The sequence below is a fragment of the Dicentrarchus labrax genome, unplaced genomic scaffold (genome assembly GCF_905237075.1).
Source record: "Dicentrarchus labrax unplaced genomic scaffold, dlabrax2021, whole genome shotgun sequence".
Lineage (NCBI taxonomy): Eukaryota > Metazoa > Chordata > Actinopteri > Moronidae > Dicentrarchus > Dicentrarchus labrax.
In genome coordinates, this window is record NW_026136712.1 from 12,855,599 (window position 1) to 12,875,415 (window position 19,817).

Genomic DNA, 19,817 nt, shown 5'->3' on the forward strand with positions numbered 1-19,817 from the left:
ATGATCTGAGTATGTTTCAAGATGCATAGGGCTTTTACACTGTGGTTGGAGAAACCTCATGAAAAATCAGCACGCTGGTTCTTTACTGACACTCCAGAACTCATGTTGAGTTTGAGTCCCCACTGGATGCCAATAGTGAAAGTATGACGCCTAAAATCATAAATCTCTGAAGCATCTCTGGCTAAATTTGTGTTGTACATAATGTGTGATAAAAAATGAGAGCATAAAATAAGAGTACTCTTTGTTCTGAACAAGATGAAAAAATATGATGTATTTATGTGATATTTTTGCTGTGACTGTGTTGCCAATGAAGCCAGCACTGTGAGCAATTCATATTCTTTGTTGTTAGTAAACATTTGTTTATTGATTCCAGCCCACAATGTCTGGGCAACATTGTAGCAAGGCAGACCAGATGGACTATTGTTTTTAGGTACCGTTGCATTGCTCCATTGATAAACTAACAAAATGTTAACTACTGCACATTGTTGGGCTAATCCCTCTAAATCTAAATACAACACTATATGAGATGATATATTGCAAGTCTTCCCTAATGGAAAAATGAGCCCTTGTCTTATCTGCATAGACAATTGACTATAAGTATGATGGGATGTCTCAGTGAGATATTTCCAGGGCAGCTACATTAGCGTTTAAAAGGGAAAAAGTCTGCTGTCAAAAACATCATTGTTCAAGAGTCATACAGGGAGAAAACCTCTTATGTTAAAAGCACAAGCGGCAAAAGCCAAGACAATGCAGACACAAGACTGCTTGAGTTTTGTGACTCTTTCTTCACCGATGCAATTGCTATTTGCTCTCTCCACTTATGTGAACAGGTAAAACATCTGATGATATTGTGATTCATTGTTTATTCTGTATAGGTTCAATTCCCATCTCATTCCAACACTCATTAATACATAGTATTACCTGAACATGAAAAAAACAAGACTAAGGGTCTACAGTCACAGGCACTGGATACACCAGGCCAGCACTGAGAGACTCAAAAGAGCTTCTGTCCTCAGGCCACTAGGATCCTCAATGAGGTCACTGCCAGACTGTATCTAATATGATTACATGTGATAGACTTGATTCATTGATTGATATGTGAGGCTTTGAGTGATTTAAGCTCACAGCTAATATCAGCAACACTAATAACATGCTGTTGTTTAGCAGGTATACTTACCATATTAAAAATCTTAGTTTAATTGGAATTGGACAAATTGAAAGTTAGACCTGATGGTGATGCTTAATGAAAAGTTAAGAGATCACCAAAATTCTTTCAGTCAGGAGAGACTTAATCTTTTGAATGAACTAACATATTTAATTGATATGTGCACAATGAAGATGAGAAATGTGAAAAGTCTCTGGCCATTAGAACCCATTGTGATGTCATTGTATTTGAAGGGGTTGGTGAAGCTGTGATTAGTAAAGGAAACCCCCTGATGGAGCCGAGACATGGGTTGTGGCGGCGATGAAGGAATGAAGAGAATGATAAAGATCTGGATGTGATGAGGAGTGAACATCTGATGAGCTCAACCTGTGCACTGGATATGATGAACTGGAGGTGAATTGGGTGGAGGACGGTCGCAACAATTTCATACTGAAATGAAAGCAGCAGTTTGACAGCAGCAACATGATTGGCTGGAGGAGATTGTGGCTTAGTCTGATTGGTTTAACTGAAACAGAACTTAGGCTGAGCTTCATTACAACTCATCCTGAGGGGGACGTGAATGTGAGTATCATATTCCATGGCAAACCAATAGTTGGTGGGGAATTTCACTCAAAAGACCAAATGGGGATCATCAATCAGGGGATCACCAAAGTAATTACGCTCCATTGTCATTGTTGTTCATTGTCAATCTTTTATATTTCAGCCTGGACCAAAGTGGTGGTCCAATCAACCGACCAACACATTGACAAACAAACCGGCCGACCGACATTGCATCCTAAGATCCATGCCGTGGGCATAGCTAAAAACATTAAAGTTACTGGTCTCATGTCGTTATTTTAAAATATTTAATATAACTACATGAGACATGAGAACTGATTTATGAGAGCTACATATTCTGTGTATGCCCTCAAAATCTCACCTCTCCTCCCACATTGAACAGTACAGCTGGTAGAGTTGGTGTAACTTTCTATTTTTGTTAAAGATGAGACATATAGCGGACAAGGCAGGAGGCAAGAAAAAAACAAATAACAAACTTTAGAACTTCGACCACATTAGACATTCATCCGTGTTAGAAAGAAGCAATGCCAATGCATCTTGCACAGACAGAATAGCTTACTCTTTTATTGTTTTTGGTGTGTTTGTTGGTCGGGTTGTACAATAGGAGATCATGCTTGAACTAATAAATGTGCTGCCCTCAAACGTCAGCTGAGCACAGCAGTTGTCACCTAAAAACAAACAAATCGTATTTAATTTCAGGAAGGAAATTGCCACTTGTATTAACATGGCCACTGGATATGTTAAATATCTCCTGATATCCCACGTCGAGGGGAGCTGGTGAGAGATGTTAGCAGACATCCACGCTGGTTGTGCTGCATTACACATGCTGGCCTGCTGTCCTCATAATTTCCATGCCATCTGGTGGGGAACCTCACTGTCCCCCTGCACCTCTGGCACATTAGCATTCCTCTCACACTGAGTGAGGGAGACCAGTGTGAGTGCGACATTCCTCAGAAACATAAAGCAGTCAACACCAGTGAGGATTAATCGAACGGCAACAGGTTCCACCCCCTACAAACCTGGCTCATTTCAGTTAATGAGAACACTTACTTTTTAATCTTTTTCACCGCGTCCTTGGTTGTGTGTGTTGCAGTCTCGTCACAAAGTCAGCATCCTCTCATGTTGTCCACAGATGGACCCATAATTCTTCTTTGCAGGCCTGTTTGAATTTCTCTACATGATTAAGTGGTGGGCATGGGGTTTAAGAAGAGCAACAGGCTTACTTGGTATCAATCGGAGGGTGGCATCTTTCTTGTAGTCTTTTTAAAAACCTAAAACACAAGAGCAAACGTGTGAGGAATGGATCCAACTTTGTCTTTATTTGCTCAAACGTGAGCTGCAAACGTTAGCATGTTAGCTTACTACCTACAGTAATGTTACTTCCAGTCAAACTTGTGTGAGATATCATTGCATTTGCCAATTTCTTGGCTTATTTCCAGGGGGCATAGCTCTTACTGTGGTTCTCTTCCCTGTCTTCCTTAAGTGATTGCAACGTTTTCAGTGGCGTTTGGTCTGGCCTGCTGCACTAAATCCAATCCCTGCGCTTCCTTTTCTAACACTGATGAGTGTATTTATGTCGTATATTGAAAAGCCACCTGGAGATTTACTTCTCAGTTGGTTCAGTTTAAGCATTAGCATTGGCATACACTAGTTAGCTATGCTTATAAAATCTGCTAGAGAGTGATCATTTTAGCCCAAAAATTCATGTTCGTCAGCTTGAAATTAGTTTACTTCTCTGTGGAATCTAATTACTGCACATTTTTATGTTAAATCTGCGACGTTCTCACTAACAACTGCAAATGTGCAGTGCGAGAATGGAAAACAGATGTTGCAAAAGTAAGAAGCGCAGGGCCTAGTGAAGGGTCAATTGACTCTATGCCTTTGTTAAGCATGGGTTTTATATGTTCTATTGACAGTGACATAAAAGCAAAGATCATTTCATGTTCTTGAAAAAAATTCATTCAAAGTCATATTTTTCCATTGACTGAACCTTGGCTGTGGCACATTCACAGTGGTCTCCTTTTCTGTGTCTTGATTACCTTAACAGCTACAGTTCACCAAGTCACTGTAGCTTCAGATGGGTCTTCTCTTGGTTCCTTTGCTCACTTTCCCACTCAGCAAGCAGAGAGCTTGGGAATCTTTAGAGCAGTGCTTCAAACGGTGTTTCCAGCGCTTAGTGCGAGCTGTGATCAAATACTGATCCCTTCTCTTTCAAATCCACATGGCCTCTCATTAGTGCCACACTAGAAGGAGAGTTCTCTGACAGGAATCTAGTATAATAGCTTCCAAGTTTTAAATTTGACTGCATAACTGTTTAAGACGAATGTGTCATACTTCTTGTTGTACTTTTGCACTGGTTAATTTGTGATTTTGTTGTTAAAATAAGAACATCAATAAGAAGTTAAAGCTGCAATAACTGATTTGTTTTTTTGCCACTGGAGGGCAGTAGAATGAAGTTGTGAACACAACATTAACATATAATCACTGCTTAAGTTTACATGGTGAACTTGGTAAACAGTTGCTTATTTACACATCCTGCAGGTATGGAGAAACATTAGCATTCATTTGAAGTTCTGTTTTGGCAAATAGTCACTGCTTTGTGTCTGTTTTGTCATTTAACTCCCACATAAAGCAGACCTCTAGGACTGCCTTCTTTCATTTACGTAATATTAGAAAAATTAGACACATACTATCACAGACAGATGCAGAAAAACTAATCCATGCATTTGTTACTTCAAGGCTGGATTACTGCAACTCTTTATTATCAGGTTGCCCCAATAAGTCCATTAAAACGCTCCAATTAATTCAGAACGCTGCAGCACGAGTACTGACAGGAACTAGAAAAAGAGATCACATCTCTCCTGTACTAGCTACTCTGCATTGGCTCCCTATAAAATGTAGAATTGAATTTAAAATCCTCCTCCTCACCTATAAAGCTCTTCATGGTCAGGCCCCTTCATATCTTAAAGAGCTCATAGTACCCTATTACCCCACTAGAACACTACGTTCTCTGAATGCTGGGCTACTTGTGGTTCCTATAGTCTCTAAAAGTAGAACAGGAGCCAGAGCCTTCAGTTACCAAGCTCCTCTCCTGTGGAACCAGCTTCCAGTTGTGGTTCGGGAGGCAGACACCCTCACCACATTCAAGAGTAGGCTTAAGACATTCCTCTTTGATAAAGCTTATAGTTAGGGCTGGATCAGGTGAGTCCTGAACCATCCCTTAGTTATGCTGCTATAGGCCTAGACTATCGGGGGATTTCCCATGGTGCACTGAGCTACTCTCTTCCTCTCTCTTTCTGCACTCATTCGTGTCCCTTTAATGCATGTTACTAACTCCACTTCTTCCCCGGAGTTCTTGTGCTTTCTCGTCTCGCAGGTTCTCATGGATCCTGGTGGAGCCTCCTGCCATGGTCCTGCTTGACTGCCATTGCCAATACTGTTGTTGCTGTGCACCTGTCTGTCTGTCTGTCTCTCTCTCTCTCTCTCTCTCTCTCTCTCTCTCTCTCTCTCTCACCCCAACTGGTCGAGACAGACGACCACCCACCTAGAGCCGGAGGATCTGTCCTAGGTTTCTGCCTTTTAACAGGCAGTTTTTCCTTGCCCTTGTCGCCAAGTGCTTGCTCATGGTGGTACTGTTGGGTCTCTGTAATTAATGTTAAAGAGTTCGGTCTAGACCTGCTCTATTTGAAAAGTGTCCTGAGATAACTTCTGTTATGAATTGGCGCTATACAAATAAAATTGAATTGAATTGAATTGAATTGAATTTTTAGCTGTTCTGGCTTGTTTTTGTTCTCCAACTCCAGAGGAAAATATCTAGCTCTTTAGCGGCTAAATGCTCCAGTATGTTCATCAGGTAGACTCTTAACTGTTTCTGTCTGCCATTTGGTGGTAAACAGGTAGTGTTAAGTGTTTTTTTTAGAGCTTTTTCTTTGAAAACAGCTGCCTGCTGCAACAGAAAACGACGCTCTGAGATATAAAACTCCGTCAAGCCTAGGGGAGCTACAGCTTCAGGTGATAATTCTCTGTAGGTTCATCAGTGTCACATTCTCATTTGATACATTATTAATGAAGCAGCTTTAAGGAAATGACGTGGTTTCAGTCTTTTAGTTGTGAACCACATTGTCACAATTTTCAGGTTTCAATGAGAGGGTATCAGCAACTATTGGAGCTGTGGGATCCAGTTTAATGTCCACTGTAGGGTATGGTCAGCTGTTGGATAGAGGCACTTGTAGCATACTACATTTTTTTCTTTAAAGGAGTCTACAAATCAAAACCATCCATTCATCCAACATGCATTTTCTTGTTCTCTTTTAAAGTGTATAGGACCCAAAGGAGCATTTATGAACTGTGGGCTGTCGGCTGTCTTGTATATATGAATGTTTTCCTTTTTCGGAGCATCAGGTGTGTGTGTATATGGTGTACAGTATATCTTTTGACAATTTAAGAAGGCTTATGTGAACAAACTGTTGTATGTGATCATGGACGCACCTCCAAAACATTGTGCAATTATGGGTTGCACTAAAACACTGTGTCACATTCTGTTTTGCACTTCTTAATAAATCAATGAAGAAGTGAGAGAAATGTATGTGAGAATTTACTTATTTCTTTGGAACTTCTCTGGAACTTCTTGAAATAGGCCATATCTTGCTATAATGCTATGTTTTACATTTTAAAAACAAGTTTTGGCATTTGAAGCAAACATTACACAGCATAAATGGCAGTGCACATGTAAGCTTGTTTTTTTCCAATGAAAATGTGGGACATTAAGATGCAAGTTTTAGATATAAAGTTGTAAATAATAATAATTTTTTTTAATACAGCTTTTTTCTGTGTGCTCTCAGTGTTTGCATTTTACCTCCAGTTAATGATGCTTCATACAAAGAAGCTCTTATCACAAATGGTAAATGTTTGTGCCACCCATCCCTCCACCTTCAAAAATGTCCTGCACAGATTTCTGTACATATTGTTTACATTTATTATCATCATGAGCAGCCAATGATGCAAATGTGTGCATCTGAATCATAAATATGATACCGTGAATGGATAATGATGCATAAAGATGGCTGTCTTAGTAAGTTGTTGGGCTGCCATGGGCCTCATTGACAGCTTTTTTGATCCTTGGAATAGATTCTACATCTGGAACTCTTCCTAAAGATTTTCTCCTCATTTGTGTTGATGATGTTGTCAGTCTATAATCTTCTATAGGTTTTTAACTGGGTTGCAATCCAGTGACTATGAAGGGTATAGCTTATATCATATCATTTTAATACTCGTCAGGGAGCCCCTGTGTCCTCTCTGGGAGTATTTGCATTCATTATGTTTCTCCACTTATTTATTCCGATTTTCCCCTTGAATATGGCATCCGTCTGTATTTGCACACCTTCCCTTTGTAGTCTTGCACCGCAGAGTAAGTACAGTATGTAAACATCTGAAAATGCTGTGAAATTCTGCCTCGCTAACACACACTGTATGTATTTAGAACCCTAAATAGTTTTTATTTATGGTAATTTTATCTTTCCTTCGCAGCTTGGCTCCATTTCTTCTCGGGGATCAATGAAGTTCATTTTAATCTTCATAAAAACCTTCTTATAGACGCAAGATAGTTTTCAGTCTCAGTAATACCCATTTGTAAGTCCTGTACAACTTACCTTGCCAGCAGTCATTGCAAACCTGAAAAGGAGGAAACGCAGATATACTGAATTTGACTTAAATGAAGCATAAATAAAGAATTGTACTCGGCTCATATGCTGCTGTGGTTCATTTCCATTCACAAACCTCATGGCCATTGTTATAACTCAAAACAGTAAAGTTGATCTTTTGTGTTTATAGCCTATGGATACAAGTAAGAACATCGTGGGAAATAATAAGTATAGACTGAAATACCCTTTTCTTCACATACACTGCTCACACTGCTCCTTCACCAAGCCTTTAACCATTATGCTCCACTCATTTTGTGCTTTCACTGTGAGATGTGTGTAGAAACTTTTTTCAAAACTTAAGAATAAAAGAGAGAAGGTTGTTTCAGGGGAGTACTTTCTCCTTCCTTTTGCACCTTCTTATCCCTCATTAATTCCTGTGGAACATCCCACCAGCACACACATGCACACATGAAAAACAGCTACCTGTATCTGAAGCAAAAATAATGAACTATACTTAATTAGTGTGGCTGTTTTAGGGTTGGGCTAATAGGGATAGCTAAAAAGGTGCATGATTAAATTCTCCCAGAAAGAGGAAGAAGTGCATGCGACAGGTGTTTGTTGCCATGGAGATAAAGGGAAAACTCAGCTTAAATTAGTCCTAACCATGGCATATTTTATGTTGGATTGTACATCTTTAGTGTTTGTACTGATTATCCTGTATATTATATGTATGGACAATTACAAACATAAGCATATATTCTTTAGATCATGTAGCAAAAATGGATTGAGATGAACAAAGCCCTTAATTAACACTGTTATCTTAGTCTTTATTTTGTCACAATTGTAGTCAAATATATATACGTCTATATGACATATATTATATGACATATATAATTTCATTTCTTTACAATAGAGAAACAACATAGAGATGACACACTATTTTGGTTTCTAAGTAGAAGCTCCTTTTAAATAGTGGCATTTTTTTTCAATACACTGTTTAAGTCAAGCTCCCACTCAAGTCACGGTTTTGTTTTCCTTATTGAGTCACATTTATTCACAATGTGTGTTTGTTTGTCTCTTTTTCTTTATAATTTGTCTTTTGTTGTGTCAATATTTTTTCCCTCGGCAGTTCAATCTGTTGACGTTCCTTCAAAATCGAACAGCCATCTGTTATTGGTCCATGCGGCCACACAGATGGTGTCACCTTCCAACCATTCTGTGCCACCAGCAAAGGTATACAGTTATTGGAAACACTGTCTTTGAAGCTTTACAGACTTAATCCAATCAGCTTGCAGAGGGCTTGGCATAAGCGTTTCCAGTTCCTCTGCAGCTGGGTCCTTTGGTGGCCAAGGAGCAGTTTGCGCCTCCGTACACGAGGGACGTCTGACCTTGGCACTGTCCCTGGGCTTCTCTTTGGCCTGCTGCCTTCAAACCTCTGGTCCCACTGCCTGTGTGCAGAACTCTGGCTGAATATTGGACACTTTTCCCTTCTGACTCCCGCACAGTCCCAGCCTCTGGAGTGTTTGTGCCACGGCGTTGGCTCTCGCTGTGAGACCCAGAAATTTTCATGGGGCTGGGAAGGCTTTTCTGTTTTAATTCGTGCCCAAGTTCCACCGTAATTTCAATGGCGCAGGGTGTTTGTGTGGAGCTGAGATTCTTCTCCGACCCCAGTGTAACGGTGGTGGTGGTGGCAGGGGGGCTAACACTGCTGGGCATAACACCAGGCGCCAGCACAACAGTCTCACAGGGTGGAGATGGAGAATTGCTAATGGGCACCACTGTCTTCCCAGCCAGCATGGGGTGCCACTTTATGAGCCCCCCTTGGATCCGGTCATTCGTGTCCACATTCCCCGCCTCGAGGTCACACGCTTGAAGCGAAGGGATGATGGGCACAGATCGGGTGCGCAGGGAGGGTGGAAGGAAGGTCGTTCCCTTGTCCAGGCGGGTGCAGGGGACCTCGGTCCATCCCTTTCTGGCTGCGAAGTGAGTGAGGGAGGTCCTGCTGAGGAGGGCGCCGACTCTTCCACTGGCAGAATCACACCTTTAGGCAGAGGAAAGAATAGAAATGGCAGGGTGAGAATGAGAGACCAAGTCATTTATTTTGTGACCTTTTGTGTCCTGGACATCCATTTCCTAAGAGGAATGTAAGACAGTGAGTAATAAAGAATATGGAGATAAAGCTGCCCTTCTTTTGTGCTTTTTACTATTTCATTCCCCTCATTGTTCTATGCAGTTCCACAAATAATCATCATCAAAATGATTATTATTTAGGTATTGTTCCTTCATAATCTTGTGTAATTATTTATAATCCATGGCATGAGCAGTCGGTATTGTTGCGGCATGAATCTTTAACTGAAAAATCCCTTCTCTCATGACTCCCTTACTGAAGATTTAAGGCTTTAGGAACACAGCTTTAGGATTCCTGACCCTGGCCTGTGTGAGTGTGTGGATAAATTATACATTGCCTCCTTGAACGTGTGTATGTGTCTTCTAATTTTGTTTTTTTGAAAAGGAGACGCATCACCAATCTCACAGAATACATCCCGTCTGACAGGCTTATATTGTGACATTTGGGTTGAATGTAGGTGTATTCCTGGCTGTGAAAGTCCCAGCATGTGTGTTTGCATGATGATGCATCCTGGAATCATGTGTCTCGAATGAGTGAAGCATCACAAAACAGTGTCGACAGGCTTGGCAGGGATGCGTTCAGTGCCAAAATAATGCAGCAGTGGAGGCAAACTTATTCCGAGTCAAGTGGGTAAGTTTGTATGTGCGTCAAATTTGCACAAGAGTTAATATTGTTACTAAAGACTCAATTCACATTTAGAATCACCCTGGCACAGCCTTAGGAGACAGCCAGTGTTATTGTCAGCCTTCAGAGACTGTTTGTAGCATAACCAAGTTTAAATAATTGAATTACTTTCCCACTCCTCCCTCGGTATTAGAAGGGCAAATGCAAGCTGGAGGTAAATCCGGCAGATCAAAACATATCTAAAAATAACTCCCATAGCAAATTTGCCTTCAATTCGGTCCTTATCTGCGATGGGTAAATATATGTTTTGACATTGGATAATGTAACTGACAATACTCTGTTGGGATTTGTTGTCACAAAATGGAAAACATGGAAGAGTATTCTCGTGCTTGTTTGCTGTTCTCGCCTCTTTTTTTTTAACACTATCTGCCACACCGCACTCTGTGCCTCCATCTTTCCTTCGCTGCACTCTCATCATCTTCCTTCTTTCCTCACTTTCCCCTCTCTCGTTCTCTCACTCTCCTTTCCACCTCCCATTTCTCATTTCCAAAGATGAGAGGGTGTATCCATGGCAACAAGGGAGAGGTGGGGGCTGGAGGAGGAGGAGGGTGCTGTTAGCTTGGTAGCTTGTTGTTGTATGGCTGGTAAGTCGAGTTTTTCTCGACGTCATTTCAACCTCCTGAAGGCCAGTGAAATAAACTCCACTGATGGATCTGCGAGGGAATTATCAATGGCTAATGAGATCTAAATTGTGTAACTGTACAAATGCAATCTTATCCCCAAGAAGAAGAGAAGGCCTTTATTTCAGCTCTTCTCCTAAACACTTGAAAAAAGCTGCATTCAACTTAATAGCTTATAGCTTACAGATTTTGCCTTTAAAAAGAATTCTCATTAGTTTCTTTATTAGTTAGTTTGTTTTGTTATTCCGTGTGTGTGCTTGTGCACATGAATGAGTCTGTGTGTATAAGAGGGAAACTGTTATGCTCCTGGAGGATCTCTCTGCACAACCATTTTGAAAGAACTGCTGAGCTCCATGGAGCTTTGTTTAAAAATGTAAATTATGGAAATAGGTCACATGAAGAGTTTGGCAGCTTGCAGTGTATGTTACAAGTCACTGTAATGCTCAATCAAGTTGGCATGCTAATAGGAACATTGCTAGGCACTTTTAAGTGTGTGGAATGCACTAGGGACACTACTGCTTTAATGACAGACGTTTCTGATAATACTGCCATCGCTCAAGTTGCAAACGCTGACAGCAAATTAGGCTGTTTCTGAGTCATATGCTAAATAGGACTGCCTTACTCAGGCTTAAAGATGCTCTCTTCTGCATCTGTAAATAAAACCTAAAATAATTCAATGTTTTCAGTGTTACTTGTTTAAGAGGAATTGCCAGTGGAGTCGCTTGACATTATGTATTATTCTACTTAGGAAAACAAGCATCTCAGTGAACAGCTTAAGATATATATTTCCCAGGTTTGGTAGATGTTATGTAACAATAGATCTTATTTATAATCTGAGGAAAAAGTTTGAACTGACTGTAAAATAATGTGAAACTTCGTTTCGACACGGATCGTCACCTCCCTCCTCGAGGACACTGGATGAAGGTTCCTCGTAGATAACAACTGTGTCATAGAGGATTTAACATCAGGCTACCTTTTTTGAACCTGTGCCAGTGAGGATCATCAGACTGTGATTTTTAAATGTGTAAGTTATTTTAAGCCCCCAGATAGCCAACTGGTGAGAGGTGGCTCTGCCAGAAAGTCCTCCCTGCTTTTAATTTCTCCTGAAACAGCGCCAGTAGCTGTGCTTCACTTCTGATAACCATGAAAATAGGGCAACTCGCTGTCCTTACTCGACATCAGGATGAGCATGAGGGAAATTCAAGATGTGTGAGTGCCTGAAATTAATCCTTTGCAATTTGTAGTCTTGTTCTAGAAGGCTGCAGACATCCAATATGGCTCCATATTTAGCTTGGATATGACAGAAAATGAAATAATTATGTGAACCATGAAACTTCCACATAATGCTCAAGCATTAGCCAAAAACAAACCATTGTGGACCTCTTGAAATTCATGTGAACCCGTGTATCATCTGGTAATTAGCTTTGGTGCCGTTGTTGTATTTTTAACCCTGATAAAAGCACACATATAAAGCATGTCTTTCATTCACAGCAACAGCCCAGTGGCAAGTGTATGGAGGATTACACACAGACTCATATCTTGGACTTCCCCAGCACCATGATACTGTTGAGCGGTTGGGATCAAGTGTGTTCTCCAAATTAATTGTGACAGTCCCAGTTGAAGGAGGGCACAGCAGATCTCATTTATTTCCCTGGATCAGATTTCATAAGCTAGTTCACGGATTTGAACTGAGAGCATTTCAGTCATAAACTCATTTCTCCCCAAATTATCCTTCTGCCACTCCAACTTAACCTCAGTTAGTCTGGGGGTCTGGTATCACTGAACCGCCTATTTGACCTCAGCGTAGAGAGAGGCAAAGAGAATTTCCTCTCTGAAGATTAAACAAACATGACAAAACCAACAAAAAAAAGAAAAAATTCTTACCTTCTTATGGTCTCCATGTCTGTTGACTCATCCTCCTGCAAGTGTTTGTAGACACGGCCAGCCACTCTTGATCCATCGATGAGATTTGTTGCTATTTTGTGTTTCCCTCTAGAAATGGGTGGCGTCCTGAAGTAATTATTCTCCCTCCGTTGTTGGGCAGGACTGAGTGAAAGAGAACTACTCCTGTAACCAGAAGGAAACCAAAAACGGGGGAAATATCACAGTGTTAACACAGTATTTTACAAAAGCTGCATACATAAAAACATTGCATCAAATGTATCTCATCTCCTGTGTTCATGGATGTAAAATGGACTGAAATAGATTGACCTTTCTGCTTGATCATATTCCACATTCAATTGAATCTGGGTATAAATAAGCTTGGTACTGAAGTCCAGGCATCAGACTGGGGCATCAGGTTAATGTGAAGAGAATAGTAATTTACCAGTAAGCAATAAGAGTTTACATTAAATCATTTGTCATGGCTCAATTAAACAGAGGAGGGAAGGAACTGTGATAGGCAAGAGTTTACAGCTCACTCCCCACCCAGAAAAATCTATTTTAAGCCGCAACACATATTTGAGCCTGATAATGTTAACTTCTCGCTGCTGATCAAGCATACCAGTAGGCCAGCAGCATTGGTGGTGAAAGCAAACAAATCTGTCCTTGCATAATAAAATTGTCTATTTTCATACTATACCAGATATCTCACACTCTGACACTCAGTTTAAAAAATGAGCCCACGACAGCCTCTGAAACACACTTGAAGAGGTTACCGTAACACCTGAAAGCAGGGGGACAAAAAGTTGCGTTGTCTTCCCTATTCTGGTGCCAGTGTGCACAGCTGAGGCTGATAGGAATGTCATTAGTTTTTCAGTATTTTTTCATAAATCAAAGTGCTGCGGATGGCGATAGATTAAAAGTACAGCTAGGAACATCGACATTGCCGGCTGCTGAGCCATGAAACTTGCATGGCTGAAAATGTAACATATGTAAAAAAGTTTTTCTTTTGAACTTTAAATTGTACCGCCTATTGCTGGTGTATATATAGAAGGGCATGTTTCCTATACCCACATGAAAACTATCAGTATATTGATATCCTGCTGCTGTTATGAATGTGAGCGGTCTTTAGAAACTGTGCTTCCGACCTAGGCACACTGTTTTTAAATTGTTATGTGGGCAGTGGGTGGTCGACTTCAAAGCAGATCCCTGCACGTCTGCAGCAATAAAGCAATGACACAAAATGTGAATCATAGTTATATGGCACTATATTGTAAGCTGATGTGTGAATTTATCATGCTAGAACAGGAAATACAGACCTAAATAATTTTATTTGAATACATTTCAACACTGCGGCTCCCCTCTTTGATCTCCTGCTATGGTTTCTTTTGAATGCAATAGGTCAGCTAAGCTGAACCACAAAAATAACTTATGACAGTGTTACTGCTATTAATACTAATATTATTACTGCTGGCTGAAAAACTAAACCACAGATCATCTCCCCCACATTATAAAAATAGTGTATGTATGAAGTGGTGGAAAGTGTGTTTAAATAGTCATCAAGATGTGTTTAAAAAGTAATCAGTGTTCAAACTTTAAGATTTTCAAGCTTGTCCCTAAACTGAACTCCCTCCTACTAATTCATGCAGTAAAGTAAATAGTCCAGTGGATGTTATTATTATTAATTGATGGCTGAACACTGGAACACTGAGCAAAAAAATATTTTGCTATAATCATTTCTAAATGTCCGTGGCTGCAGAACAATAGGCATGCCTAATGTTGGCTCTAGTCTTTGCCACCATTAGATTCTGTATCGACTGATGTTGTAAAAAGTTGATATGAATAAAGCTGAATTATGTCAGTTTTGTTGACTATTAGCGTGCTGATTTTTTAATTAGGATTAACTGAAAGCTGGAAAAATTCTAATATGTTTTTGTTGACAAAATCACCAGGCTGTTGTAATTATTGGATGTTAAATGTTAAAGGTCTAAAACAGAAAGGCAGCTTCTTATCTCTACAATTCACCAAAAATGCACAGCCTCCTGATGGGTAAGTATGGCTGTGAGAGTAATCCAGCGCATATTTTAATCGGTTGTTCTCTCTTTATGCCTTTATTGGGCATAATGAGGAGTCAGAAAACACTGGGAAACAAAGGGGGATGTCATGTGACGAAGGACCTGAGCTAAGTCTAAAACAGTATGTCACATGAACATGATTAAAAATCCTTCTCCACAGAACCAGCAGGCTCCTCCGGCACAGCACTAGTAATGTATTACTCAGCACGTGAAAAACTCAAGCTCACTGACTTCACTTGAGCATATTGATTAGCCTCCGATACAATAATTTCCTCATAATCCAATCATGACAATGGAATCTTAGTGATTGATCAAATTCCACAATAGCTCCAATGAAAACAATGATTGACTATTGGCTGTGTGACTATTATACATTGACTTGGACAGTGTTATTTCCATCAGGTTTTGCTGGCATAGCAACTTGGAAATACTCTTGAGAACAGGCGGAACAGAGTGAGCTGTGCTGGTCAGTTTATTCAGAACATATCAAAATTGGAATTTATTGGTTCAAAATGATTGATTTGTCCATTTTTCCCACTTGTGTGTGTACAACAACCACTAAGCTACATACTGAGAAGGTCTGACTATTTAAAAAACACTACAACAACAACAACCACTGGATTGCCAAGACATTTTGTACATTCATCATATTGATTTTGGTGATCCCTGACTTTTCTTCTAGCGCCACCATGAGGGTTTATTTGTTATTTATAACCTGCAAAACCACTGTTCCCATCAGCCTTTGATGTAATTTGTGTTTAGTGCTAACATGCTAAACTAAGATAGTGAACATTATACATGTTTTCTTTTAATCTTTATTGTATGTCTATATTTTCAGTGATTTATGTGATGTCTACATTATTTACATTTATACAATACCAGTTCAACAGATATACTCTGCATTCAAGCAGGTGAATCAATCTGCACATACTCAAACCCAGTGCTAAAGCAAATGATGCACAGGTAACCTTTTGCAGCAATATTGATGGGCCATATTGACATGTTTTTATGGTTCATTTCTCCTGATAGCTCACAGTGTGGTCCAGTTTCTCAGGTCAATAGCTGAAAGCATCTCAACATCATCCATCACAGTCTAGTTCTCCCCCTGCCTCCTCCCACTCTGGGAACAAGCTGAACAGATGATTGACTGTCAGCTGCCCTCCATGAAGCACCTGCATGACACTGTGCAGAATAAAAAGCCAGGAAGAGTTGGCACCGTCCCTGCAGCCACACACATGACAACCTTTTGGAAAAACTTTCCTCTGTGACACAGCACTCATCCATTAAAACAGAGCAACTGCAGCCTCAGCGGGGTTTTCACTAAAGTTGTCATCATAGTCAACCAGACATCTAAAAACTCCCTCTGGCTGTATACACACATCTTTTCCCCCATTATCTCAGCAAACATAGCTGCCTCTAATCACTGTATATTCTCTACTGTATGTTCACACTACATAATAATGAAAGCTTGTCTGATGTACATAGCAACGTAATGAGACTTTAAGTAAGTGTGTGGAGCCTTATGCACAGCTTTCTTTAGTATCCCATTATATAGTGCAATTACAACGCAATGCTGCTCAACACCCTCAGATCAAGTGAAAGGTAGACATTTACCAGCAATCAAAAAATATTTGTGATTTGCCAACAATGAGTGTAAAAGGTGCTGTGGGAAATAAATGTCTTTTTGCATGTTGTGTTGCTGAATGTCATTGTCAACTGTCAATGTGTGCCTGCACCCATATCATCAAAGTGAATGAATCTTTTCTGTAAACATTTAGTGATAGTGCCATGGTAGGATGCTTTATACCTGCAACCCTGTGTTCTTCTGAGGATTTGAAAAGGCAGCATTTGATACTGACTGCAGTGATCACAAAGCACAGCTGCCTCTGAGATCCCTTGTAGCAAAATGTTGTTAATTTTGTTGAATCGTCTGTCATTTGAAGGATGGCATGAAAAGGCATTTTGTTAAATCAATGTTTAACTCCACACATTACAATTCACTTCTCCTCAGAGGATGTCTCCTCTACCCTATATGCTCTTCCCTATCAGTGTGAAAGTAGTCATTTCAGACTCTGCCTGAGTACACATTAAATCACTTTGCACAATTTACTGGACATGGCATGTAAATAAAGACATCTACTTTCCCAACTATTTTAAAAGAATCTAATTTTCATTTTATTCAACTAACTAAACCAATAATGCCCTCCTATAAATTCTGATGAACGATATGCACACAGGCAAAGCTTATGGTGTTGGCAATGTATCTAAGATATGTATTAACATGGTTGCTCCCACTTATAATCATTATAAATCTTTCTAACAATTGACCAAATTATCTGTTATTATTATTTTGAGGTCTACATATTCTACCATATTGCAGGATGATTACATTTGTCACTTTGCTGACTCTTGTGTCTGGACATGCAGGTGCAAGTGAAAGACATGAAACAGGGCAGGAAAAAGGAAGATGTCACATTCTCACCTGAAGCGTTTCCCTTTAGACAGCGCTCTGCTGAGAATTGGTGGGGCTGCTGTTGATGTGCCTGGTGCCACGCTGCCACTCTTAACAGATGATCCATGAGAACTGCAGCTCTGCAAAAATGAGGAAGAGTAGTACATACAGTAAGTGGGAAAACATTGTAATTGTATCTTCGGAACATATCATCATGCTGTGCAAGAGTTATAGTTTAGCTTGGATTTATATGTTATAATCAAGATAAAAACTGAGACCTTCAGGTGTAAGTGATTATGTAAGTCAACAGCAAAAATAAACGCATGGTATAATACATAATGCTTGGGATACTGTTTGTGGCTTAGCAGCAAGTCCCCACTTAGACTGAAGTCCCCAGACAGGTTGAGGATGTTCTCTCACTGATGTATCCCCCCCTTAGTCAGGCAGAGTGTCTTTAATTACACTTTACATTTTAAACTGCAGATTAGGAGGGGACGCTTTGTGAATAAACTCCACCATGGCCCTTACAGCACTCCCGCTGCACTACAGAATTAATCCCACACAAGATTACATTAATGGCTTCCTAAAGAAGTTCCCCCCTCAATTCTTTCCCTTTATTTTTTATCAAAATGAACACCATTATCTTACAAGAGGCCCCAGACAGAGCTCTGGCACAGCGACCACGAATGCCCCAAGAACCCTCCTGTGAAACACTAAGTCATGAGATAATTCTGTTATTCCAGTTACAGTACTTCGTGCTCTGCCCGTTCTCTCTGTCTGATTGTACATCATTAAAGCAATTGCATGTGACTTAGAGCTAGCTGGTTCAGGGTTCTCATGCCTGATAAGCCTCTTTTTCTCCCTTACACCCCTGACTCCCAGAGGGAGCTGTTACTGCTATTCAATAGTTGTGCAAGAAAACAGGATCATTTTGGCCACCCTCTTGTATACCCTGCGGGTGCAGAACGTCTCGCTTTCTGGAACAATTGCCATGGCAAACTTTCCTGGAGGATGATATCTATGTCAGGGGATAAAATAAATAGCTTGTGGCAGACAATGGCAGACCTGCATGGCATAACCCATTTCACTTGTTCTCCCCTATCTCACTTTTGCCTTGTTTTATGCCACTTGTGAAAGCCTTGGATAAACACAAGGCAATGTGGATTTTTTTCAAGGGGAGGTAAAGGCAAAATACAGGAGCCTGATGGAATAACAGAAAAAAATCTATCAATATGTTGACTATCAACTACATAACAAGGAGAGAGGAAAAGCTATGCATTCAGAGCAGCCTGATCCTCCTTGGATTACCATCAAATCACAGGTCCTGAACTGTGCATAATGGGATGTTTGACCATTCTTCATGAAGGACAATCCTTGGACCAGCAGCTGCTCAAAACACCACCAGATGTAGCTCACTCCTCAAACTGTGTCTCTGAGCCAAGACGTGACCATTCTTGATAGCAAACACAATTTTGTCTCTACCTGATATCAAAATGTTAATCACTTGTTTTAGAATTATTCACCGACATGCACATTAGCATAGAGTTTGTAACTGCTGACAACATTATTAATTTTCTTGCTGCATTGACCTCTGTTTTTATTAATCATGGTGACACCTACAGAAGCTTTCATATCATCCCCACTGCTGTCACAACACTTGCTGAACAAGTGGCTAATATTCTTCCTTTATTTTCCGTTTCATGCTGGCACCTTGGTTAATTCTCTGATGACAATGTGCTTTCTGTTTTTTTAATGAGGCTAGAATAAAAAACACAACTTCAAGAGACACACATTCATACACATGAATGTCAGTTTGTTTAACACATTTTTTAACTAACTGACACTGACTGTGTCCAACACCTGCTTATTTAAACCTTTCAGCTGGTGTTTCAGATATTTGAATTAAACAAAATTTCACTCAAAATTGGTTGATGATCCTCTGCTTAGCTACCTACTTCTGCAGAGTATCGTATGTCTTGTAGAAAGAAGACACAATATCTGTGAGAACATTATGACCTCAAAGTATTGTAAAATTGACTTTGGTGTAAGAAAACACAGCCTTGTGGCCCCCACCAGAGCTCTATTGGAAATATTCTGAAGTCATATTTCTGTGGATTTTGGTGCACAAGGCTCTGTTCTGTGGCCCTTACCATTCTCTATCCCCATGAAGTATTCATGCAGCATGCAGCTTTGGCTCATTCCTAAGGTCGACTCAGGCTCTTCTTAGACTAAGGCTAGACTAGTTAGTTACCACCACACCAGGCTTCCGGCTGTTGGGAATTGAGTTTTTGTGTCTTGTCTTCCCTGTCTGTGTGCCCCTATTCCTTCATGTTGGTGCATGTCTGTTTCAAAGTGCAGTGCGTCTCATGGGCGTATACCCTATCTCTTTTTATTTGAGACACAATTCTATTGCCAGAGAGGTGTTGATTCAACTCTCAGAGGGGCTGGGAGGTGTTTAACTACGCAATTACATTTCCTTCTCTCTTTTGGTTTCCATTCCCTTAAAAGTGTCTTCAAACAAGTCACACATTTACAGATAAGTGCAGGAGCGTGTGCAATTCACATGGCTATCAAAACTCATTATTACAGATGGAGAGAACATATGCACAGGAATG

The 19,817-nt window shown here is 40.2% G+C and overlaps 1 protein-coding gene across 1 annotated transcript in view; it reads right to left on the reverse strand.

Annotated features, from left to right (window-relative positions):
* Positions 1-8,168: 8,168 nt before the first annotated feature.
* nrg3b (neuregulin 3b) overlaps positions 8,169-19,817 on the reverse strand; it is a 184,637-nt gene continuing 172,988 nt past the window's right edge. The window contains exons 7-9 of the mRNA XM_051418151.1: positions 17,233-17,342; positions 12,679-12,861; positions 8,169-9,403 (exon numbers count right to left, since the gene is read on the reverse strand). Coding sequence (XP_051274111.1) covers positions 8,647-9,403; positions 12,679-12,861; positions 17,233-17,342 — 1,050 coding nt within the window. The 3' untranslated portion in view covers positions 8,169-8,646. The remainder of the gene's footprint in view (positions 9,404-12,678; positions 12,862-17,232; positions 17,343-19,817) is intronic.